At 35.5% G+C, this 25,591-nt stretch overlaps 1 protein-coding gene across 5 annotated transcripts in view; it reads right to left on the bottom strand.

Annotated features, from left to right (window-relative positions):
• Positions 1–1,618: 1,618 nt before the first annotated feature.
• Positions 1,619–25,591, bottom strand: part of col7a1l (collagen type VII alpha 1-like) — a 65,216-nt gene continuing 41,243 nt past the window's right edge. For 2 of the 5 annotated variants that reach the window (XM_089126590.1, XM_039668054.2), the window contains exons 51-113: positions 25,536–25,571; positions 25,246–25,290; positions 24,947–25,018; positions 24,774–24,809; positions 24,593–24,622; positions 24,272–24,313; positions 24,129–24,191; positions 24,014–24,052; positions 23,842–23,901; positions 23,689–23,721; positions 23,235–23,297; positions 23,097–23,141; positions 22,977–23,012; positions 22,830–22,856; positions 22,656–22,724; positions 22,512–22,574; positions 22,334–22,351; positions 22,217–22,252; positions 22,082–22,120; positions 21,929–21,964; positions 21,154–21,288; positions 20,883–20,984; positions 20,451–20,633; positions 20,154–20,261; positions 19,575–19,619; positions 18,784–18,858; positions 18,218–18,277; positions 17,991–18,035; positions 17,823–17,876; positions 16,945–16,998; positions 16,811–16,867; positions 14,930–15,007; positions 14,771–14,824; positions 14,636–14,674; positions 13,756–14,247; positions 12,988–13,023; positions 12,510–12,536; positions 12,364–12,423; positions 12,139–12,264; positions 11,948–12,019; positions 11,810–11,845; positions 11,639–11,698; positions 11,438–11,482; positions 10,728–10,763; positions 10,064–10,099; positions 9,926–9,982; positions 9,402–9,473; positions 8,819–8,890; positions 8,662–8,697; positions 8,486–8,566; positions 8,204–8,257; positions 8,066–8,119; positions 7,919–7,981; positions 7,778–7,840; positions 7,093–7,209; positions 5,628–5,705; positions 5,471–5,524; positions 5,327–5,375; positions 4,308–4,508; positions 3,255–3,314; positions 2,914–2,976; positions 2,077–2,262; positions 1,619–1,988 (exon numbers count right to left, since the gene is read on the bottom strand). In XM_089126590.1, coding sequence (XP_088982716.1) covers positions 1,975–1,988; positions 2,077–2,262; positions 2,914–2,976; positions 3,255–3,314; positions 4,308–4,508; positions 5,327–5,375; positions 5,471–5,524; positions 5,628–5,705; positions 7,093–7,209; positions 7,778–7,840; positions 7,919–7,981; positions 8,066–8,119; positions 8,204–8,257; positions 8,486–8,566; positions 8,662–8,697; positions 8,819–8,890; positions 9,402–9,473; positions 9,926–9,982; positions 10,064–10,099; positions 10,728–10,763; positions 11,438–11,482; positions 11,639–11,698; positions 11,810–11,845; positions 11,948–12,019; positions 12,139–12,264; positions 12,364–12,423; positions 12,510–12,536; positions 12,988–13,023; positions 13,756–14,247; positions 14,636–14,674; positions 14,771–14,824; positions 14,930–15,007; positions 16,811–16,867; positions 16,945–16,998; positions 17,823–17,876; positions 17,991–18,035; positions 18,218–18,277; positions 18,784–18,858; positions 19,575–19,619; positions 20,154–20,261; positions 20,451–20,633; positions 20,883–20,984; positions 21,154–21,288; positions 21,929–21,964; positions 22,082–22,120; positions 22,217–22,252; positions 22,334–22,351; positions 22,512–22,574; positions 22,656–22,724; positions 22,830–22,856; positions 22,977–23,012; positions 23,097–23,141; positions 23,235–23,297; positions 23,689–23,721; positions 23,842–23,901; positions 24,014–24,052; positions 24,129–24,191; positions 24,272–24,313; positions 24,593–24,622; positions 24,774–24,809; positions 24,947–25,018; positions 25,246–25,290; positions 25,536–25,571 — 4,377 coding nt within the window. In that variant the 3' untranslated portion in view covers positions 1,619–1,974. Of the gene's footprint in view, positions 1,989–2,076; positions 2,263–2,913; positions 2,977–3,254; positions 3,315–4,307; positions 4,509–5,326; positions 5,376–5,470; positions 5,525–5,627; positions 5,706–7,092; positions 7,210–7,777; positions 7,841–7,918; positions 7,982–8,065; positions 8,120–8,203; positions 8,258–8,485; positions 8,567–8,661; positions 8,716–8,818; positions 8,891–9,401; positions 9,474–9,925; positions 9,983–10,063; positions 10,100–10,727; positions 10,764–11,437; positions 11,483–11,638; positions 11,699–11,809; positions 11,846–11,947; positions 12,020–12,138; positions 12,265–12,363; positions 12,424–12,509; positions 12,537–12,987; positions 13,024–13,755; positions 14,248–14,635; positions 14,675–14,770; positions 14,825–14,929; positions 15,008–16,810; positions 16,868–16,944; positions 16,999–17,822; positions 17,877–17,990; positions 18,036–18,217; positions 18,278–18,783; positions 18,859–19,574; positions 19,620–20,153; positions 20,262–20,450; positions 20,634–20,882; positions 20,985–21,153; positions 21,289–21,928; positions 21,965–22,081; positions 22,121–22,216; positions 22,253–22,333; positions 22,352–22,511; positions 22,575–22,655; positions 22,725–22,829; positions 22,857–22,976; positions 23,013–23,096; positions 23,142–23,234; positions 23,298–23,688; positions 23,722–23,841; positions 23,902–24,013; positions 24,053–24,128; positions 24,192–24,271; positions 24,314–24,592; positions 24,623–24,773; positions 24,810–24,946; positions 25,019–25,245; positions 25,291–25,535; positions 25,572–25,591 lie in introns of those variants that run through there. The other 3 variants (XM_089126592.1, XM_089126591.1, XR_016149693.1) reach the window with 3 other exon arrangements.

The raw sequence follows: 25,591 nt of genomic DNA, 5'->3' as shown, positions 1-25,591 counted from the left end.
TATATTCCTATCCCTTTTTAAGGAATACATTGGCCGCCATAGGAGTTAACACGAAATCGGAATTGAGAGGAACAGAAACTAATATTCACAGGATGGTCATATACCTTTTTACCACTAGATGGGGTTAAAAATCACACAGTGTAGCTTTAAGCATGAAACATAAATTTTGTGGGCCAACTCAACACAAAAAAAACTTATATTTAATTATATTTAAGCATAAACATACATGATTAGTCGAAATTATAATTTATAATTAATAACATAATTTTTCATTTATTTACAGGTAAAATTATTTACCATTTATTTGATTGAATATTTTAGTTTATTACTGATTTTTAGCTGTAGGTGCGATGCGATTTGTGCGAAAACATACGATTTTTAGGAAAAAGGGTTAGCACCAAGCTTTTTAACGTGGTTAACTAATATATTTAGCTACAAAGTTTTTCCTTTTTTTTCTTCGAGTTCATTGCGATATGCAATAGTTTCTTTTTTTCTTTTTTTTGTCATTAAACAAAATAAAATAACCTACCACTCAAATGTCATGACTGGCTGGCTGGACATAATTATCCATAAAACTTTGGAATAAAGTGGTTACAAGGCTCAAAATTAAGATGGCATATACTGAGAACTTACCAACTCGTCTAAAGGCATTCAGCACCATGGATAGCGCAGCAATTTATTTACTCTGCATGTGTATTGAGCTATTTATAAAACAGGAATTTCTGGGTCTGTTTAATTGTTTCATTAGTTGTCAGGGTCAATAACTACAACAAGTTTGTGTTCCTTTTTAGGCGTCCCTGTGAGTTAATTGCTGTGCAGTTCATGCTCATAAGTTTAATTCATTTTCTTCTCACCTCCCTTTAAAGATTGATTGCTTTGCCATCAAGGGCTCTAAAGTTGGGAAGCTTCATTAATGATTACATTTAAACGCTGTAAACATTGTGCATTGGACTGTATGATAATACTTTTATTCCACATGAAGTTAAAGGAAGCTCATTAAACCTTAAAAACTACATTTTAAAGCAGGTGTAAAGGGCATCTGTGCTAGCGTGCTCAATGAAGTTCACTCAGGGATCCCCTTAGACACATTGTAAAGGGCGTCCTGTCTTCTAACTTGTACCACAGTCTTCTCAATGTGCTCTAAATTGGACTACAGCCTGCTACACGCCCCCCTGCTACTGGGACATATGTAAAAAGCTAGAAACCTAGGGAGCAGCTTAGTTGGGAGATTATACAAGACCGAACAGCGTCAATGTCAGCGGAATGTAAAGCTTTTACGACGTGAAAAAGATATGGAGGGGTAAAAATAATGAGGAAGGAAACATACAAATACATGCACGAGTGTACAAATGCTGTGTAAGCCACCCACAAATGCAGCTAGTCCATTTGCTTCAAATGCGCACACACTTTCTCTGCCTGCCCCCAGGAGACACCGTCCAGACACGACTCGACAAACATTGCTGAAGAAAAGCCAATATGGCAGCATTTATACACAACATAGGGCCAAGCTCAGAGAACACTGTCCAAAATCAGAGGTCACGATGTAAAAATGTTCTCACGCACATACCCACCCACCTACAGTGAACCCCTACGACTGTATAGCCCATTCAAAAATATATACAGTTCATTGTTTTATTGTCTCACATAATATTTTAAAAGAACATTTTACAAACAGAACCATTAGTGCAAAATGGACTTGGTAAACAGGTCATAAACACAGTTGATTATATTAATAGTGCATTTACTCTTAGAATCATGACCTCCGTTCATAGGTTTTAAATAAGAACGTGCTATATTGGTAAGAAATTCGTGGATAAGTATCACTATAACAGTGCAACGATGTGTGATGCTATAGAAACGCAAACATGATGTAGATTAGACAAGTTACAACAGCTGTGATAAACTAATATACATATGGGATGACAAAAATGTACAAAACTAGTATTTTTTTGTTAGATAGCTAAATGTTTTTCCTCAGGATCCAGAATCTGTAAAACAAGAAAAGGGGACAAGAAAAGTTCTGACAAATTATCATCTATAACCAGTTATATTGGAACCTGAGGTTTGCCTCTTTACCTTTCCTTCCCAGAATGCATTTACTCTGACAATCCTGTTTGGAGCTGAAGCGGTTTCTGTTTCCTCCGCAGCCACCGTACACAAAAGGACGGCATTTCCCTGAGACGGCGTAGTAGTACCAGAGCAGGACGTATTCAGTGCAGTGGCCCTCAGACATGGGTTCAAGGCACATATCAGCTTCCGGGTCTGCATTCAGTGGAGGTAGCATTACATAATAGTTTTAATTAATAAATAATGCATTCACACTGTTTTTAATTAAATTAAAAATGATGAAAAAAAAAGTTTGAAATAAATGTATTGAATATAGATGCATGAAACAACAACTTTATTTATGCTATTTTCTATTTTTTAAATAAAAATATGAAATCATGGATCTAAGTTGTCTTTATATCACTGCAAGGATACACAAAGCAATAAATGGTTAATCAAAAAATAGTTCCACTTTTTATAAATGTTTTATCCTCTCTCACATTTATTCACTTGTAAACAGACTCGTGAGTGTTACTTTTATCATTGGTTTAATTATTGTCTATTAGTGTCTCATAATGCACTGTGGATGTGACAGAAGACTGTAGAAAAAAGACAGATCTTGGCTATGTGTAATGCCTTGCACTTTTGGTGCCAGGACCATTAATGTGTACTTCTTCAGACTATGCTGGATATAAACCCAGCATCACCACTGCAAATCCTTTTAATTCGAGGACCAGGTTTAATTTGTGCAGGAAATCGGACTATACTGCTTATGTACGCTGTTTTTGTAGATGTATTAACTGGTTGAAAGCACTTGGAGCAGCAGTCAGCAGAGGACGATGTTCTCCTCTTTTACTCTACACACACCTGAGAGGAGTTTGAGTGCACGTCTCTTTTCTCTCTGCTCTCCATCTCTCTCTGTACTGGCTCCTGAGTGCGACAGAAAAGCTTTCAGTTAACACCATGTATGCAGAGACATTACACAGATATAATCACATAGATGTGTGTATTATGGGACAAAATCTGTAAAACAAATCACCCTCATTTTTCTGATATTACATAACTATTTATTATAAATAAATGTACATAAAATACAATTTTGATTTGACCTGTTTTTATTAAATGAAAAGAAAGACACCCAATTACACAACTCAGGATTGGCATTGGGTCAGGATTGAATCAGTTGAATTAATGATTCAATGACTCACTCATAGAAATAGACACTTTTGAAGAAAGAGCCATCTCTTGAAAATCTCTTGATTGACGGTCTGGAATGCGCAAACACAGATAAAACAATAAAGAAGTCTGTATATTAGTTCTTATTTAAGTTCACCTCAAGCAATTGATATATCATTGGTCCAATGCAGATTTTTTTTTCAAGTGATATTTACTGTGTGGCTCAGTTGCTTAAAATAACACAAAGAAGTAGACCATGCAGAACCTTTGTCTATGACGTCCATATACCTATACCCTGTAACCTGTTTTCCATCAGGTAAAGAAGAACTAAATGGTGTTTATGGATGAATTAACACATCTACAAAGATGCCAGATCTCAACATACACTCTCAGAAAAAAAGGTACAAAAGTTGTCACTGGGGCTGTACCTTTTCAAAAGGTAAACTTTTGTCCATTTCATGAGCTAATAAGTACATTTTAGGTGTTAATATGTACATTTTGGGTGCTAATATGCACATTTCAAGTGTTAATATGAACATTTTAAGTGTTAATATGTACATTGTAGGTGCTAATATGTCCATTTCAGGAGCTAATATATCAATTTCATGAGCTAATATGTCCATTTTAGGTGGTAATATGTGCATTTGAGGTACTAATATGTAAATTGTAAGTGTTAATATGTATATTTTAGGTGCTAATATGTAAATGTTAGGTGCTAATATGTCAATTTCATGAGCTAATATGTCCTTTTTAGGTGGTAATATGTCCATTTTAGATGCTAATATGTACCACTAAGGTACCAATATGCAGCATTTGTGTACAAAAGTGTACCTTTTGAAAAGGTACAGCCCCAGTGACAGCTTTTGTACCTTTTTTTTTTCTGAGAGTGTAGGATTGGCTTCCTACAGAAGACCAAAATGTACAGTTAATCAACACTCAAATATAAAACTGATCATAAAATATGAATTATATAATCTGAGTTTCCCCATCCAAACGGTTCCAGGCCTAAGGACAAAATATAGGCATGATATCATAAGAGAGAAGCCATGTTTTAACATATTGGTTCAAAGCAGGAATATACCTACTTGTAATGTTGCCATATGCTAATGTTGGCTCAGACTCTGAAACAGCAGGACGAACTGTAGTGGTCTCGTCCTCCACCTCTTCATCCCACACTTTGGGGTGGGTGAGCAAGAACCGAGAGGCAGAATCCGCTCTTCTGTCTTCTCTTAGGATACTCCCATCATCTGGATCATTGGTGTTCACCATCAGGAGTATTTCCTTCCCTTTGGTTAAGAAAGTGACGACGTTTTATGGAACTTTCATTAGGCATCAACATCATTAATTCGTTTAATTTCACACATGGACTTCTTCATAGTTTTTCTTCAGTGAGAGAGCCCACTAGAACACAACAGATGGTGGAACCCATGGGGTACAGAGGTCTCCACAACAGGGGCCTCCAAACACATATAATGAGAGACACAAACTCACACAAATACACAAAATCACACACTCCTAAGCACCAACAAATAAATGTGTTAACGAAACCCTGTTTTTCATTTCAATTCCACTTCAATGGACATTGCACAACTGAATTTTAGTGTGGGCAGACAGCATATTCAATTAAACATGAATAGACAAGTCTGCTCAGCGGGTTGTACTGTTTTGTTTCTTGGCTGTAATTGTATAGCCGATAAAATACTTAAACACAAAACATTTTCAGTGGACAAAAACATCGTTGATGTATACATTAGAGGTGATCTGATACATTAATATTATATGCACTGCAATATATACAAGCAATTAGATATTTAAGTGAAACATGATCAAAATTAAGTGATTTCATGCTTTGTGCTTTTGTTTTTTACCTCACTGACAGATCTTTTATAAGCATTAACTTAAAATCTTAAGTCATTTTCCTTCTCGAATAGCCTAAATGTATCTTGATTTAAAAGATGTTAGATATTTGTTATGGAAAACAAGGACAAAAATACCAAGAGAACCATTTTCATGTCTATATCCTCACAGTTTTGTTTTCATTTGCAGTCCCAACTAAGATCCATTGTGTGTTTAAGAATACAAATGAGCATACACACATACTCACCACACTTCTCAACCACCTCCTTTGACACTAGATCCTTCACTTCCTCCTCCTGAACAAAAGGACAATTTTAATACATTTCTTATCACACAGAAAAAGTATCTGTAATCTATAATGATAAATATATCACAGGCGTTGTCAACATACACTGAGTCCTGGCTCCCCTTTTTCTCCTTTCATGCCCACGCTTCCCACCTCCCCCTGCATAGAAGATATTCATAACTTTAGACTGAACATGTTTGTGAATTGACAAAGTCCTAATAGAGTGGATGATACAGTTATTTGTATGCAGATTCCTCATTACATCCAGGCCTGTGAGGCCAGGAATTCCAGGAGGTCCCCGTTGACAGGCTTTTCCTCTGCCTCTCCTCCCCTTCTCTCCCTGCGAAGATACAGTAATACAGTAACACATAAATACATAATGTGTTAGCACAAAACAGCCACTAACCCTGGACCAATCTTTGAGCTTATGCTACACATAACCAAACCAATGGATTTCCTATTTTATTTTCAACTGACATATGAGTATAAAAATGTATTTCGTCTGTTTTAGAATGGAAAAACACCAGGAGTTGCACTTTACAAAAAGTGTACTTACAAAAAGTGTACAGTAATTCATAAACATTACTACAGTACTGTGACAGGTACATAACAGTTTTTGTTAATTTTGGTAAACATTAATGTCTTCTTAAATAAAAAGATATGTTATGTGGAATTCACATTACTTTTTAAGTTAAGTTAACTGATTACTTTTTACAGTGCTGTTGGGTCAGACACATGCAGATGCATATTTTTATTATGAACTATGTGCTCGACTAAACCGTTTTGGAAATTGTATGGCTTTTCGACGTGTGTGTGTGTCATATTGCACTGTTTTATTGCTTTGATCCTGTTTGATGTACTTATGTTGCTTAGAGCAAAAAGCGTTATAAAATATATATTTATATAATCATGATAATAATAATAACATAAATAAGAATTATTATTATTTCCGTTGTTGTTGTTCTTATAAATAATAGAAATATTTTGTTACATTCACAAATTTACATTAGTTAATGTATTATGAATGAACATTTTTTATACAGTTAAGAGTTTAGGGATAAAAGGGTAATAGTATTTTTTAATTATTATTAATAGCTATATGTTTATTATTCATATAACAACAACACACTGCAACTATAACACAAGGTAGGACAAGGATTTTGGATATTTCCATCCTTGTTGGGACATTTTTGTCCTCATCACGGTTTTACCAGGTTTTCTCTATTACTGTTGAAACTTGTCGAATATAAAACTATTGAGAAACCTTGGCCGATTGAGCAACCTCACAGCGTCCTCATGTTTTAAGCAAGTCTGCTGATTCTGTGCTAAAGTACAGATCACCTTGACCAATCAGACTCTGTCAGTGAAAGCAGCTTGCCGAACCCTCTCCATTCCTATCAACATCAAGAGATGCTTAATTGTGGCTAAAGGCGGCCTTAGTGCAGTGTTTGGTTTGATAGCTCAAATCTTCATCCCAGCAGAAATAGCTCCTACGCCCATCTCTCTATCTCTCTCATCCTCTCCCTCTTGTGAGTTAATTAGGGACTTGTCCTCCTACACGGTTCCTCCACATGAGAATGAGTGAGGTATGAAGATGACCATAATTACAATGGTTTGACTATTTATCCATCTGTCTGTAAGGTCTGATGAATCTCTCTCTCTCACACACACACACACACACACACATAGGAATAATGAATCAGCTATATTATTGAATTTGGTCGTACCTTCGGTCCCACTTCACCTTTGGGTCCAACTGGACCAGGCCGACCCGGAGCTCCATTAGATCCTGGTGTACCAGCAGATCCCTTAAAACCTGAGAAACCTGGGAAACCAGTTGCACCCTACAGGAGAATGGGGTAAATCAATAAAAAATTGAAAATGAACATATTGGCATTGGCTAAAAGGACAGAGAAAAAGATTTCTCATATTCATTTGACACAATGATGTGAAAAATCATGGCCTAGTTAACTGATCGTGACATGATAGCAGGGTTATTTTAGTACTATTTATAGACTATTATTTTTAATTAACATTTTGAATTAGCTTCTTTTTTTTTAGTTTAGTTAAATAATAAGATTGCATACATTGCGTTTCTCACACACATTTATCATATCACCTCAGAAGGCTTTAAATATAGTGCATGAGTCATATGGTATAATTGTAAGATACATTTAGGATGCTTTTTAGTCTGTTTTGAAGCTTGACAGCTCTTGATTGCAATATGCTTTCATTATATGAAAAAATATTTAAAATATCTCTATTTGTGTTCCAGTCAAACAGTTTTAGAAAGATGTGAAGATGAATAAATTGCGACAGAATTTTTTGGGGGAGTGGGTGTACTATATCTTTAATAAAAAGATAAAATTATTATTGTTATTATTTCAATTAACAGTGGTGCTGTAAGTGTACCTTCTCTCCTTTCTGTCCAGGAGCTCCATCAAGACCATTCAATCCACTATCCCCCTTTTCACCCTAAGCATTAACAAAAACAATAAATCTTATACTTAACTTTACATGATGATGATGATATCTGTTTGTGTAGTATCTCACCTTTCGTCCCGGGATACCGTTTAGTCCTGGAATGCCATGCCTGCCAGGTTCCCCAGAATCACCCTGTGTTTTACAGTCAAAATAAATGTTATTAGTGGTTTATTTAATCCAGTTTTTTTACTTAAGATGAAATGTAGACCCAAACACCTGTTCTCCATCCAGTCCTGGGTTCCCTATTCGACCAGGGAAACCTCTGAAGCCCTGCAGCAGAAAAACACAATGGTTACAGACAGGTGAAAAAAAAAAAAAAAACTAAATCAGTAAATTCAGATTGACACTCCTTACCTTCTCTCCTTTAATTCCTGTATCTCCAGGTAAACCAGGCTCACCTGTCTCACCCTGAACACAAAAACCATTGTGCTTGCTTCTATATCCCTTAATAAAGTGTGTGATCTTTTAAACAACAAACTAAAAGGACTACCTACTTAAATATTGAATCATTCATCTCTAAATAATGTAGTTAGTAAGAAAGGTTAAGGAACAGTGTTCTCCCTCTCAGTTGCCTCTGTTACTCTGACGATTTTCTTCATAATTAATATTTTATTCAGATTTGGTTCATATTCTCACCTGATCCCCCTTTTTGCCCTGCAGGCCCTTGTCTCCCTTAACACCCTTTTCACCATCCAAACCATGTTCTCCATTTCGACCCTGTAACAAATCTCAGCCAATCAGTATGTTTTATAAAAGTATAATCCTAACATATTAAACTTGGTTTATGAAACAACCACAACCACTCATTCTACCTTTTCTCCATTGGCGCCGGACTCCCCTGGATCTCCCTAAGGAAAACTTGTTTACTTTCCACAGTAAAAAAAAATATTTAACAAAACAATATATACTAAAAATGCAATTTTATATAGCAAAATATTCCAAAAACTTCATAGTAGTGCTAATTCTGACCTTTTGTCCTACTGGACCACGTGCGCCAAAAGTCCCCATGCCTCCTTTGGTACCAGCCTCACCCTTCAGTCCCTGAAATTATATCAAACAAGCATTGGAAATTCACTTTACATGGTCCACGTGACTGTAGGATTTGTAATGTTTTTAAAAAAAGTCTTATGCTCACAAAGGATTCACTTATTTTAATACAGTAATACTGTGAAATATTACAATTTCAGAATTAATGTTTCCTATTTTAATATATTTTAACCCTAAAACCGTATTCTGGACAAATGTGGGCAAAATAGTTTTGATTTATTTAAAAAAAAAAAATACTTCCCTTGATCTGAGCGGTACAAGACTTGGCTACTTTTCCTAAGTTTGCCTCCAGAAAATTAGGATAACACCTGAGTCCCCTGTGCCCACATTTGTCCACAATTACAGGATTAATACGGTTTGAGGGCTACAATGTAATATCAATTCCTCTGATGGCAAAGCTGAATTTTTCAGCAGCTATTACTCCAGTCACATGATCCTTCAGAAATCATGACCCCAAACATTTGAAAAGTAATGTATATATCACTCAGTACAGTGTGTAAAATACCTTCGCACCAGGTGGACCATCTTCACCCTTCTCTCCTTTATCTCCATCAAACCCTGGAAGCCCACGTTCACCCTACCATATACAATTCAGACATACTGTGCATTGACGTACATATCAACATACATTGACCTTCATTTGTCCTTTCTACTTCGAAAAAGGTAACCGTTTACATTGATGTCTCATTTAATGAACATGAACTAACAACGAGCAATACATTTGCGCAGATTTGATTAACCTTTGTTAATGTTAATCAATAAAATGTTAATGTTCACTGTGCATAGTATTAACAGATACATATATTGCCTTTAAAATGTCTTAAATGTTGAGTTATACATAAGCTAAGATAAATAAATTCTGTAGTAAAGTAATGTTCATTGTTAGTTCATGTTTTAACTAACGTTAACAAATGAAACATTATTGAAGAAAAAAAAAATCAAATGACTCACAGATGTTGTGAAGTGTTTGCACAGTCAATTCGTATCCTTTGTAGGAAACATTAGTGAACTGAAATACAGAAATCTTACCGTCTCTCCTTTTAGACCCTTATATCCTCTGGGTCCTGGCATGGAGAGAGGGCTACCCTACAAAAACAGGAAAACAATAAGGTAGTTGGTAAATAAATCTAAATAAATGCCATCCAGATATGCATATGCTGTCCTTACCTTGTCTCCTCTGTGACCAGTCACACCTTTGTCACCCTGTCAGTCAAAAAGTTGTCTTTGTTAATTTTGTCTGGTTTATATTCTAAACAATTGAGTTTAAAATGGTACGTCATAAGCAAATTTGAACCTGTCATACGCTGAAGAAAATAAAACCGGTTTTATTCACAACTGACGCAGATTGTGACGTTGGTGTGAGTGTGTATGTCTCTGAGAAGAAAGTGCTGTTCACAGCAGTTTCAAACATACAAAGATCGGCTTGAGCAGAGAAAGAGTTGAAGAGAAGACACTGGCAAGTCGATACAGAGAGAAGAAAGGCTCTGTGAGGACAATAGTGCTGTCAAAGCTGCCTATAAATCTTTGAGCTACAGTGAATGACCCTGGCAGAGTTGGCTTGGCTATTAACATTTAAAGCCCTTCAATGCTTGGCCATAACCACCATAGACTTTGAAGGGGACAAGTCATCCCCAATAGTTAGAAATGGAATAGAATATTCTTGATGCTGCTCTGCTGCACTCCATTACATTGTTTTTTTTTGTTTTTTTTTTTGTTTGTTTTTTGAACAGTTGTCAGTGTCAAAATGACTGAGTTGGCCATTCAAATCAAAGGAGGCGGGTCTTGCTGTTCACAGAATTTAAACCAAGATGGGATAAAAATGGAAACTCACCTTTTCTCCTTTCACACCAGTCAGGCCTTTGGGACCCTTAATTAAAGAGAAAGGTCAAAAGAACTTAACACATTGTACAGAATCATGTATTGTGCATCAAAAAAAAAAAAAGAAAATATATATTTTGGGGCATTTTTTCAGATTGTACAGTCGAAGAGAGGATAGGACAACAACGAGATATTGGTGTTATTTTTCCCATGACAATGAGAGAAGATGCAAAGAAACAGAGATGTGAAAAAAAAAAAAAACATAAATTGAAGTCACCATTATGGTGATCAGTGTTTGTTTTAGGTTTGTTTTAAAAAATACGGTTTTCTCCTTCAGTGATTCTGCTTGTTAACATCAGGTGTCTTCAATGTTGGCAATATAAAATAAAGAGTTCTTATTAATCTTTGACGTCTGTCTGTTAGTGAGATATTTTTGTAAAATGCTATGGTGTAAACTTTACTCATTTTAAATGGTTAACTTTTAATTTCATTAATGATTACTCAATTCTAATTTGTTAAATTTCATTAATAATATTGCTTGTAATCTGTTGCCACAATTCTATTGATTAGATAAAGCATATTCATTTTTACAGTGTACCTGATGTAGGATGGATGGATGGATGAATGAATGAACAAACGAACGAACGAACGAACGAACGAATGAACCAATACGCTTGAAATGAGTCTGCTACAAAATATTCTACAGAATGACACGTGACTCACCATGAGACCTGGAGGCCCTCTAACACCGATAGTGCCTTTGGGTCCCTTGTAACAATGTGAAGTTATTAATAAACACTTAGAATACACAGAGAAAAAAAAACAAACATGCAACTGTTTTCACCACTAGGTTTCATAATATCCTATTACTGAATAAACATTACACCTGCAAACTATCTGAAGGAACATTTATTATAATATTACCCGGCGACCTGGGAGCCCGGAAATTCCCCTGTCACCTGGTTCCCCTGGGATAGTGTCTCCCTGGTGATAGCAGATAAAACTTTTCATAAATGTTTATGTTTATGTCTGTTTGTGGGGTATTTCAACCTAACCTGTTCATGTTGAGCATCAACACAACATGCAATGACTTACCTTTTCACCTTTAACCCCAGAGAGGCCAGGAGGACCCTGAAAGAAGTTCTCAGTTCATTCTAGCCCTTCACTTTTCACTCTATAAATTAAACTACAGAGTAAATGTATTGATATACAGAGTAAATGTAGCAGTGATACCTGCTGTCCAAGAGGACCAATTGCACCTGGAGTGCCAGGTGACCCATTCTTTCCTCGTCTCCCTCTCTCACCCTGTAAAACATACGAATAAATAAAAAAAAAATCATTTATTAGTTAATTTTTCGCTTTCAAATAGCAAAATGTTATTCAATCACCATAGTCATAACAATAAGGAAATTCTTTAACATTACCTTTCTACCTGGCTCTCCAGGGTCACCTGGCTGACCTCTTTGACCTGGTGTCCCAGGGATGCCAGGATTGCCACGGATACCCTGAATGCCCTGTGCTCCAGTCGGTCCTGGTTCGCCAGGCTCACCCTAAGCACATAACACAACATCAGCAACAAGACGTCTATTTTTTAGCTGCGTTCGGGTTTATGTTGGCAGTTAATTTCACAGTATTGATAAAGGACACACCTTTTGTCCTGCTGGACCGGCCTGACCAATTGGCCCACGGTGACCAGTTCCAGGTTCTCCCTGAAACAGAACACATAAACAAATCATTGGAGGCTAAAGAATTATGGGATAAACAGTTATTGACAACAGGCTGAAAATGAATATACCTTCTGGCCTTTTTCTCCAATCTCCCCCTGCGCAAATTCACAAATGATCAGCCACTCACAAGCACAATTTTGACTAACCCAAACAACAAAGAGCTCAGAAGTTCTCCTTCAGCTCTACAATATTAACACAGACTAATTAAATCCATTTCAGGCTCGCAGGAGTAAGAATAAAGCTCTAGGGGCATCAAAGCAAGCGGAAAGGGACTACTGAAAATCCACCCACCGGGTTTGATTGACAGTAATCATTTCGAAATTGTAAATGAGGGGGCGGGATGTCGTATGTGTGGATGGGGTGCAGACCAATCGGGAAGCAGGGATGATTATCTAACAGACTTTGGTTTTGGGAACACACAGATCTTATTCAGTAATAAGAGCCAACGAGAACATTGCTCAAATTACACTATTTATCAGGATGGGACTGGCATGCTTATTACTAAGAACAGATCGTTCTGACTTAGAATGAAAAAGCTTGCCTGACCTTAGGGCCTGGTTTTCCATTTTCACCTGGAGGTCCCTGTTCATTCGAGGAAAAACGCATATACACCATATTACAGAAAATAAATGAGGGTCCAAATGTCTGTCCTAAAATGTGGGATTTAAAGGAGTAGTTCACTTTTTAAAAAAAACTTTTGCTGAAAATTTACTCACCCCCATGTCATCCAAGATGTCCATCACTTTCTTTCTTCAGTCGAAAAGATATTATGTTTTTTGAAGAAAACTTTCCAGGATTTTCTCTATATAATGGACTTACATGGGAACCAAACGGTTCAAGGTCCAAATGAGAGTTTCAGTGCAGCTCTCCTGTTCAAACTCGTTCATCAAAACGAACAAATCTTTTTTCGAGTCATGACTCGAAGGGTCCTAGATAAGACCCTTATTCATCATCTGGTGTCGTTTAAAGCCCTTTGAAGCTGCACTGAAACTCTCATTTGGACCTTGAGCTGTTTGGTTCCCAGTGAAGTCCATTATATGGAGAAAATCCAGGAATGTTTTCATCAAAAAACTTGACTGAAGAAAGAAAGACATGGACATCTTGGATGACTTGGGGGTGAGTAAATTATCAGCAAAAGCTTTTTTTTAATAGTAAACTACTCCTTTAATATCTAAATTTAAACAAACATATATTTTATAATTACATAATGTTTTCCAATGGCTCAAAGGATACATAGATGTTATTCTTTATATGTTGTGGATATGTGGAATATTTGTATTTTTGTTGAAAACTCATTTTAAAGCACATTCTTACCTTCAGATAATCACAGTGGGAAATACGGGGCCCCATGTCTTCCTCTCCGTTTGTCTCTCCCATCCTCTCTCTCTCCATCTTTTCTCTTTGTCTCTCCCATTCCATTCTTTGTCTCTGTAACTGTCTCTCTCTCTCCTCATTTTCCTCTTGCTCCATCTCTGTCTCCCTCTCCAGCTCTCTCTCCCTTTCAAGTTCTTCCGCCCTTTCTCGTTCCAGCTCCATCCTTTCTTTTTCCATCTCCTGTCTCTCTCTCTCCCTCTCTAGCTCAAATTCTTCCTCTGTCTCCTCATCACCATCACCTGAACTGTATTCTTTGGTCTCAGTCGCACCATCCTCTTCCTCCATGTCCCAATGTGCCTCAGTTTCCTCTTCAATCATTCTTTCCTGGTTCTTAAGATAGATGTCGTCTTCTCTCTCACCCTCTTCTTCCCTCCCTCTTTCCTTGTACATCTCTGCAACAGCCGCAGTGTCTTTGTTTTCTTGCTTCCTTTTCTACAAAAGTGACAGAAAAATAAAGTGAGAGCTTAATATCATGCTATTAGATTCCCTTTTTCTATAAAATTTCACTATAAAAATTATAAGTCAATAATCAAACATTGATTTGAACACAGTATTTTTTTATTTACTTATTGGAAAATTTTAACAACTTTCATTAACATATAATGCATCTCAACACAATCAATCTAAACAGTTTTCTATTAAAATACTAACAGTATTTTATGTGTCAAACAGTTCATTATTTTTTTATTTATTTCAGTGATTCAATTTTAGAATATTCTTAAAGTTTGATTATAAACCTAAGAAAACTTGCATGGCATTTCTGAGCTTTCTATCTTCTATCAATTCCTCCATTTCTTTTAGGTAGATTAAACACACTCACATTCAGCTTCTTTTTGCCTCCTGCTCCTGAGGTGGAACGCTAAAAGAGGATGAGATAACACAATTTTACTTCCTCCCCCAATTTCCCTCCATTACATCATGCAATTACATCTAATCAAAATCAGAAACACATCACCTTATATCCTTGTCTGTAACGGTTTTGTCCTCCTGGCGTTCCAGGCATGTATGCCTACAGATGACACACTTGATTTGTGCTTCAACAAGATGCTTATTCTATGTTCAAATTGAAATTCTATAACAAAACATTAGCCAGACTGTTGTGGGCAAGTTTTACCATGTACTCAGGCGAGGGGGCGCTCCTCTTCACTTTAGATCTTGCCCCTTCCAGGCCACTATTGTGGGACAAGTACCCCTGTTTACACCCAAACAGTCTTATAAACATTTTTTCTCTGACTCATTTACATTCACTGCATATTTTACTATATTTACTTGCTAAATTATAATGTACTGTACACTTTCAGAAAAAAAAAATATACAATTTATGCATTCATAAGTACACTTTAGGTACTAATATGTACCTTTTAGGTGTAAATAAGGTACAAATGTGTAGCTTTCAAAAGGGTGCCAACCCACTGACAGCTTTTGTACCTTTTTTTCTAAGTGTATGAAAAAATGTGTATGCTCTTTGAAATGACATTTAACAGTGTTATTAAATTAATAGTGTTTTAAAAGATTAACTTAGATGGCGGCAAATGAAATCTAAAATTAAAAATGGGGGAAATTAGCTTGCACAATGACATGTAGAATATAAACAATACCAATAATTGATATGGTACCAATATAGTGGACCTCTTTATATAAAAAATGTTATGAAGCAAACATTTTTCATGATTGTGAAAAGAAATAAAGACACACATAACACACAATAAAGACTCAGAAACAGGTTAAGACTGGTTTAGGAAGAACACATTTACTGACAGACATGCACAAACAGATTAATTACAAAAAGAAAAGCAATATGTCTTTGAATTTCACCAGTGAAAACAGGTAGCACATCATGTTACCGCAAATGAAAAAAGTAAATATAATAAACACAAACAAAATACAATTCTTTTTCAGTCTTATCAATAAATAAGGAACTGATGAACAAATCGATGTTGCATGAGCTGACAGGACAAATGATTTGAAACTCTAAGCAAGTTATTAAAACAACGTTAAGACAGTGTTTTGTGTTGTCATATTGATATGAATTATATGAATGATTTAGCATGTGTTTGTTCAGTAAAGATGTTTATACTGGGCTGGTCTCTCTTCAGAGAGTGTTGGTGGTCCTTCTCAATCTATCAAAGGCATTGCAGCGTACTGAGCGCTAGACACGGTGGAGGCGGCATGGATGAATGACATCATCATTGTGCGACGGGACAGGAGGCTCTCCCAAAGTAATGCCGGCCAGTGAGATCCTCCCCCTCTTTTACCCTTCACAGTTTCTACACACTTGAATGTCTCTCTTACAGATTTTAGGGGAGCTCCTGTGTTAAGAAAATAAATATATTAAAGAAAACCTGGGTAACACTTTATTTTACAGTGCCATTGCTACATATGTTACATGTAGTTCCTATAGTAATAACTATAAATTATGCATAATTACATGCAACTAACCCTTAACCCTAATCCTAACCCTTTAGTAAGTACATGAAGTTACTTAATATTACTTGGTAGTTAAATGTATAATTACAGTGTAACAATGACACCAAAACCTGTAGCTAATCTGTAAAAGCGACTATAAAGCGTGTTTAATGTTTCATTCGGCAAGTACACAAACCAGAGGATTCATGCTTGGATGTCAGTGTGTTACTTCATGATATTTTGTTATATATTAATGTTCATGTTCTTGAAACTCACACTTTATACTCATACATTAAAGTTGCCTGTTTAAAATGCATATGAACTTACGCAAAATACTGTTTGCACTGGTGAAATTCATTGATCTTGTCATGCAAAAAAATAAAGAGGCATGCTAATAAAAAGTGCATGCTCAACTCAAATGTATTCATCAGTTGCAATAAGCTAAAGTGTCCAATAAACAGAAAGATTCCCAAAGCTGTAGTTAGTTCATGCTTCAAACAAAAGCCACATGCAAGACTGAGCTGTGGAATAAAACAGAGCAAAAAGGAAAAGACAGGAGGACAGAAAGCAAAACCACAGACACTTTTACCTCCTCTGCAGTTTGTGTTGTGTTTATCACTGATAATAATGTGGTTTCAGGTGGCTTCTGTGAAACACAAAAACAAATATGTTAATGTGTATATCATATACTGTACATAAAGCAGCTGAAATGCGAACAAGTACCTGCTCTGTTACTCTTGATGAAAGCAGGGGACTCGCTGGTGTTGTGTGAGCCGTCTGAAACGAATTGACATTTTTCTATAAACCATACTTGTTGCAAAGGGGATAAACGATGGTGCATGAGAATTATATAAATTAAATTACAGTAAATTAAAATGATCCTAAAAAGGTGTCTATTTAAAATATGCATTCACTACTGTTCAAAATGTATTCCAGTTTCCACAAATATAAACCAGCACAACTGTTTTCAACAATAATCAACATATTAAATTTTTTTTCTGAAGGACCATGTGACACTGAAGTAGGACTGTAGTGATGAAGACTGTAGTAAGAAGGCTGTCGAATAAATTCTATTTTAAATTAGGGCTGTCAAACGATTAACCGCGACTAATCGCATCCAAAATAAAAGTTTGTGTTTACATAATAAATGTGGGTGCACTGTTTATAATTATTTTTTATGTATAAATACACAAACATGCATGTATATTTTAGAAAAAAATATTATTTATATATAAAATATTTATATTTATATATAATATAAATTATTTATAAATAAATATACAGTATACACATAAAAATATTTCTTAAATATATACAAGCATGTGTGTGTATTTAAACATATAAAATAATTATAAACAGTGCACCCACATATATTATGTAAACACAAACTTTTATTTTGGATGCGATTAATCGCGATTAATCGTTTGACAGCCCTATTTTAAATGTATTAAATTGCATCAGTTCTTTTAAATGGTAATACTATTTCACAATATTGCAATTTTCTGTATTTTATTTGCATCAAATAAATGCAGCCTGGGTGAGCATTAGAGACTTCTTTCAGAAACATGATACATCTTTTGAAAGGTAGTGTATATTCTTACCAGTCTGATCTCCTCTGGAGACTGTGTAATCCGAGAGGATGTTTCTGTCTCACCCTGTGTGCATTTTTAACAATTTTGGGACGTCATAAAATGCCCTGCTCATATGCAACCATTAACATTTTAAATGATTAATAGTATTAAGAAGAAAGGTTAAGCAGTTACTCTTACCTCATTTTCTTGTGTGTATAAAGCTGTTGTTGCAGAGACTTTTAGCTGAGGAAAGAACAGGTTCCAGCTGAAAAACCTTTAGCTCAACGCATATCACACAACCGTATAGTATTGAGGAAAAAGGATTGCACTGTAACATGCATTTATCTAAATTGTGTCTGCAATAGTGCATTCAGTTGTAAATTTATGAGTATATTGTGATTTGATTTGGTTTCGATAACGCGTACCTCCTCTCCTCCGTCGTCCTCCTCTTGAGAGGGAAAAGGCTCTTTTGTGGGCAGCTCGTCCTGACATGATACACACAAAACATTTACAAATCACTGTGAAAAGTTCATGAAAAAAAAAAACCCCGCCTGCAGTGTGTAAACCATTTGTTTCAAGACATAAACTGAAAGCTGAGAGATTATGAGAATACTTAACATTAATTAGAAATTAATTAGTGATTACGGTTTCTTATTTAGGTTGGGGAGTGGGAGTAATATATCAAAGTCTTTTAAATTGTGATTTGATTGGATTCTCCAGTGTGGGTGTGGGTGAGGGGGATATGAGGTAAACTTATTAGTGTAGGATGATATGTCAGGTTCCATTCAGCTAATTATGCATGTGTGAATACTAACAGACGAATTATAAATCAAATCTGATGTACTGCGTGATATGAATCACATCTGTCTTACATTAGATTTCACATCATACTGTATGATCATGTGATCATGTCTATTTAACCCATTAAAGCCTACTTTATAAAATTCCCTCGTATTCACTATACTAAAGTGACTGTATAGATTAGAATTACCTCATATTCAAGACTGTATTCCTCATCATCATATGATCCTTCCTCAACCTCCTCTTCCATGTTGTCTTGGTCTTCCTGTAATTTAACATTGAAAGAGAAATGATTTCTGCCTTCTAATGATGAATCTAGAACATGATCAGCTAAATAGGTTTGTTTTGATGCTAATGAACAAACTAACAAACAAAACTGAGAGAGAATAGATTAGTAACAAATTTACATATTAGGAGGTTAGTTTTACACATTACAGACTAAACTATCAATGTTGGTAATCATGCTTTATGGAGAAATTTAATTCCATTATTAATGCCGTATTTTAATTTTTGGGTGAATTATTCTTGTAGTTAAAATTGTAATACTGCGATTTGGGAAAATTTTTAGCATATTTATTAAATTAGTAATGCATTATGATTATAGCCAAACCACAGGTGCATTTAATGCTCGATTTAAGAGTATGTTTAAAATTTATTTAGGGTTTATGCTTGTTTAATGAAATATTTAGGCATATTTAGACAAGTCTGTAATATCTCTTGCATATCAGAACATAAAATAAAGTTCAACGTAATAGAAAAAAGGCACTTATTTAGCACTGTTACACTCTAAAAAAAAATGCTGGGTTGTTTCAACCCAAATTTGGGTCAAATATGGACAAACCCAAATGCTGGGTACATTTGGGTTTGTCCATATTTGACCGAAATTTGGGTTGAAACAACCCAGCATTTTTTAGAGTGTAAGCTTCTTTGGATGTGAATGATGTGTGCATGTCAGGTTGGATGCAATGATGAAACATTTACCAAACGTTTCCTTTGCCGTTTTTGCCGTCCTTTATTTCCTTTGCCCTGGTTGAGAGTTTAGCAGTTGAGAAGCATCATAATTCATAAGAAGGCTTTAAATAACAATCATCAGAAATATTTAGAATCACTTAGGAGGTTAGCATCCATGATTTTTTTTAATTATATTTAATTGTAATGTTTAGTTCTAGTTATGTATGGTTAGGCTTTTACTATTACTGCACAGATTCAAATTTTCACCAGTATAAAAATATTAGTCTGTTCAACCCTATAAAGCCTACTGTGTTTTATATTGAATACACAAATATGAGTCATGAAAGCCTGATGCATCATGATATTCAACCAAAAACACTTTGACACAAAAGACTTTTTGTTTAGATTTTCTCTAATTATTTCTAATTAATTATTATTATTAGATTTTGTCTAATTATTTCAGATGTCAGGCATTACAGGGTTAATAGCTAAAACATGTTTATGGCTAATTTGACTTTTTTTTGATTAAGTGATGTCCTGTCAATTTACAATAAGTACAACACAGAACTGTCACTGAAACTCATTTATAACACACTGAGCTAACTTCACCTTCCCCCTCTCTTTGCCTTTCTTCTTCTCTCCAGATGATTTTTTCCCTGTGTCCTCATGGCTGTGGAAAACTGTCTCCATACTTACCTCTACCTTCCCAGAACTCAGCTGTAAAAAAAAAATCCAAGTTTAAATTGAATTGATGAGCTCAGATTGATTTAAAATGTATAAATGCTTAAGTTCAGAGGTGTATGCTTGACATTATCCTTTAGATGGAGTGCATTTTGTCTATAAGCTCAACACACTCTAATGTGCTTCAGTACAATAAACAACATTTAATATCACTACTGAACATACCCTCTCAGAGGAAGTGTTGGTTTGAAGAAATTTCAAAGGTGTTACATCACTGAAGTTGGTTTTCAAGAGTTTCTTTTCTTCGACATCTATCAGCTTGTCCTTTGTTTTAGTGACGTCAGTCTTTTTGTCAATAGTAGTGATGGTCCAAAGGGTGGGACCCACCTCTGTTTCAGCCACAGGCTCCTTAAAAGACAACACAAGCCATATTAAAAACAAACAATAACAATAACAAAAGCACTGCTTCATTAAATGTTTAAATGATTAAATTATCTTGAACTCAATCAGAATATGAAGGGGAAAATATCATATTACTCGCTGAAAAAGCAACATTACATCAGAGCAAATCAATCAAATATAGGCCTAAATCTGAGAAAGTGTTGATTTTAGGTTAGAAATTGATTATGAATAACAGTATAACCAATGTTTGCTTACAGGACTGGGTTCAGCTGTCTGCCCCTCTTCAAGGTCAGACTCTTCCTCAATCAAATCTCTATCAGGTAATATCTCTTGTGGGTGACTGTACTTTACTGAGCTCTGTGGATTAGAGTGAGCTCTCATTATTCAATAAGCTTAATAGCCATAACATTATTGCTGATGATATGCATGGAAAATCTGACTAGAAGTCACAGTGTTTATATTATTGTTGTTATACAGTAGAAAATCGTTTTCCTGAGATGTTTTGTATGTTTAGGAGGCTACTCACGGTGTATTCGGTGATGATGTTGGAGTCAGGCTCCTGTCTGTCTCCTTTCACTCTTCTGCCAGTGCTGATGTCATGAAGAAGCTCCTCCATTCCATCCTGAAGCAGCCTGTCGATCAAGGCCTTCAGCAGCGAGAGCTGGTAAAGTGTGTTTTTATTTATTGCAAATGTGGTACTGTGGTATTGTGCAAGTCAAAATAGTTAGAATTCATATAAATACATAATCCATAAGATGACAATATAATGGTTAATAATGTAGGAGAGACCAGTAAAAAGCTTAAAATACATTTGTAAAGCATACATCACATTTGTTAATGACTAACTTAATTTTCAAAACAATTTTTATTTATTTATTTATATGAATGCAGCCATTGAGAATATTGCAGTTAGCATATTCATAATGTTTACATTTCTTTATATTTTGTTTATAAAGCATGTTTTCAGTAGTAATATTAAATATTAAAGCAAAAGCTTAATATCAATATGAAATAGTAAATCTTACATATTAATTTTAATATTAAAGCTTCATTTTTGATCAAAACTGAAGTAAAGGCACTCAATCTAGCTACAAATATATATATATATATATATATATATATATAAAACATTTTATTTATAACTTTCCATAGCATTACTTCCAGGCATCATGCCTAAAAGAACCCTCATCCCCCAAATACTATATTTTTTAATAAAGTCAATTTATGTAAGCAAATCAAACACTGTGCTTTCAACATTCCTGCAGGGTTAAAATCAAGCTGTGTAAATACAGTACACTTACTTTAATACCATATGAATCAAACAAGCCTTCAATGTCCTGAAATAGAACAAAACAATATGTTTATACCACGTAAGATCAAGAAGACGTACATTTTACAAGACGTAAGGTTTTTGTAATGAAGTTAATTATATACAGTATAGGCATTGAGAAGACCTTCATTTCAACAGCTCTCCCAGGTGGGCCAGCATCACCCTGTTAAATAATACAGTGCACACTATCATACCTTCTCCCAAATAGACATGAAAGGATAACTTCAATGCAATCAATGAGATGTAGAAGGTTTGGTACCTGCTCTCCTTTTAAACCCATCTCTCCTTTCTCTCCCTGCCAACCAAAAGAGAAAAATTAGATATCGCCTCAGAATCTTTTCATTTCTTCAAGGATTTTTGGCAATTTATACTTTACCTTCATCCCAGGAGGACCCTACACACAGAAACACATGTACGTAAGGGCTAAAAAAGTACCTTAAACTCATGATTTTCAAAAACGTAAAAGCCTAATAGTCTTTGCATCCAAATGTCCCAATGGTATATGTATTGATTATTTGGTAAAGCAGAGGTATTCACAAGTGTGAGACACTCACCGCCGCACCAGGGGGACCCATTGGTATGGGAAATGCTTTCTTCATTTCCTCAATAGACATACCCTGTGAAAAAAAAATACATATATAATTTAGCAACAGAAATGGCTGCAAATACAATGTCGTCTAAGCTTAAACAAAACAAACCTCTTGGAGAACAATGGGAGGACCTGGCAAGCCTGGAGATCCTTGCTCTCCTTTTTGGCCTTCATTTCCCTAAAGCAGTTAAAATGTCAAAAACATCCTAACATATAATAGATTTAAACAAACCATTTAATTATACCACACTTTGCTTAAAACGGTTGATTTTGGATATCTTACATTTGCACCAGGTTCACCTTTTTCACCCTATGCATTCAAATAAAAAATGATGTTAGCCCAATACATTTACTTGTATCACATGTATATGTACTTGTACATTTCCTCAGGGTTTAATGGGATAATGGAACAATGGAATGGTTCCCCCACCTTTGTTCCTTCATCACCCTTTGAACCTTTTTCTCCCTGGGGGGAAAAAATGGTTTAGTTTTATAAAAATAAAATTTTTTAACAAAAGCATTTAGAGCTACAACAATATATAAAACGTACATCTTTTCCGGCTACTCCACGTTTCCCATCAACACCAGGTTTGCCCTGAAAGAGGAGAGAACAGAACATAAGAAAAGAAAGGAAATTAATAGATATTAAGGCTCATATCTGCTGTAAATGTTACTACTATATACTCACAGGAGTTCCAGGTAAACCAGGCATTCCAGTTATCCCAGCACGCCCATCTCCCTTCTCCCCTTTCTGTTTAATTAAAACAAGTGTTTTTTTTTTAACTGAATCCTTTTGGGAAGATTTGGGTCACACACATACATGCACACGCACACACACACATACAGAACAGCACTAACTATAATTATTATAATAATCTATTCTTCGAGAACAAAAGATAACCTTTAGGAAAGTGCATATACGTGACAGATTGGACTATTTAAGCTAAATTCTCCATTTTTATTCATCAAAATTACACATTAAAAGGGTCCTATACAGACTCATTAGCAGACATTGTGTATTTTGAACTACTTTAATACTGTACACCTATCGCACACCCTGCAATTCAATAAATGTCACTGAAATGTAAAATATGAATCACATGATACATGATCACAAAATAATTGTTATTAGGCCTACTCACTGGTCCTGGGTCCCCTTTTTGTCCTGGTTCACCCTGCGCATACACAACCATGGTTACTTATAACTGAAAACAATTACAACAGTACATAGAGAAGAAAGAGAATGATTAGCCACAACTATATTTCAGAAATATTGAAACAGGAAGTAGTCGAACCTTAGATCCAGGCTTCCCTGATGGACCATCCAGGCCATCTATTCCTGTACTAGATCCAATCTAGAAGAGAAAATAATTAAATCCTCCAATAATTAAGAGACATGCCATCTGAAAAACTGACAAAATGCCAAAAAATGATTATTTAAGTTTATTTATGACTGTAGTGACTAACCAATGAATTCCCTGGAGGTCCTGGTTTGCCTTCAGGACCCTAAAACAGAATAAAAGAAAATTGTAATCTATATCATTTTGTTTTTAATAATATAGGATGTGAAAACGTCACTTACAGGTGGTCCAGGACGTCCCATCTCCCCTTGGAGTCCTGGGAGTCCCGGCTCACCGGGTTCACCCTTTAAAGACACCAAAAACATTCCTAGATTGTCATTGTGTATACGTAAATTTGTATGAATTTCTAAATGTCTTACTTTACCTTAATGGCCCTGGTGAGAATTGTGTTGTCTGACGTGGTAAACTAGGGAAGAAGAATTATGAGAAAATGAAGTCATTGAAAATCTGTCTTAACAAAGATAACAATGAAATGGCCAATCAAATAAATGACAAAAAAGTGACCTAACACCTTAAGCGGTGCTTCTAAAGACAAAACAAAAAGAGCAATACTGTCTTGACAGCTTTTGACGTGTGCAACAGACATGTATTTTAAATCAACCAACCGAAAACAACATGATCACATTAATATTTATTTATGTTAAATAGCTTGATTATAATACCCAGTAAGGACAGTAAAACTCACTTGAGTATGTCCCGGTGGTCCGGGCAGCCCCTGCAGAGAATACAATATTAATATGGAGACTCCTGCTCTTTAAATTATCACTGGATTTATCAGAGCACAGAGCATGACCAGCGAATGAAATATTGAATTCCTTGCAAAATTGCAAAATTAAGTTACTCTTATGCTTTTTAATAGCACGTACCGGCTCGCCTCTCTCTCCTTTTTGTCCTTCTGGACCCTGAAAAATATGGATATTCATAGTATTGATTCTTCTGTGCTAGTGTGGTTTATTATTCAGTGGCACTCTGAAAGTGCTTCACAAGAGCATTTGTGCAATGATTGAATACAAATTGTAAAATAAACGAAGCTGCTTACTGGTAACCCTAATTTTCCAGGTTCGCCTTTTCCCCCAGGGTCACCGGGTCGCCCTGGAAGACCGAGAGGTCCCTGACATTGGAGATGAGGAAAAGTGTGAATGGTAGGGTAAATGTTTTGAGCAACAAGTGTTATACATAGAGAGGTGTACATTTTATATAGGGAGGGTGAAATTATTATAAACGGGATATCCAATACAGAATATCTGATTTGAACAAAGAGAGATATTAGATCAAGAATATATGAGAAAACTTTAATTTTACTTTTGAATTTGTTTAGGGGTTTAGAAGAGACAATACCTTGGCACCTCTCTCTCCGGGCTCTCCTGGTGAACCAGACTCTCCCTGTGACAAAAAAAAGTTAATAAATATAAAAAATAATAATAATAAATAAACATCTACATTGTAAAGACACAAACAGCTTAATAAACATGCAAAAAGGTTAATGTGTGATTTAGGGGAATCACATGAAAAATCATTAGCTCCGAATAAAAACAATAGAAGTGTGTGGAAAGTCTCCACCATACTAGAAAAAGATGCTAGTGTGTGAAGATGTGAGTTTCTCTGTGCTGCTTGTTGTGTAGTCTCACCCTTGATCCCACCTCCCCTTTCGGTCCTGGCACACCCTGAAATCCATGAAAGCAGA

This window comes from Pimephales promelas, chromosome 24, assembly GCF_988280905.1.
Source record: "Pimephales promelas chromosome 24, fPimPro1.hap1.1, whole genome shotgun sequence".
NCBI lineage: Eukaryota > Metazoa > Chordata > Actinopteri > Cypriniformes > Leuciscidae > Pimephales > Pimephales promelas.
The sequence above is the reverse complement of the archived record's forward strand: the minus strand, read 5'-3'. Positions and strand labels throughout refer to the sequence as shown.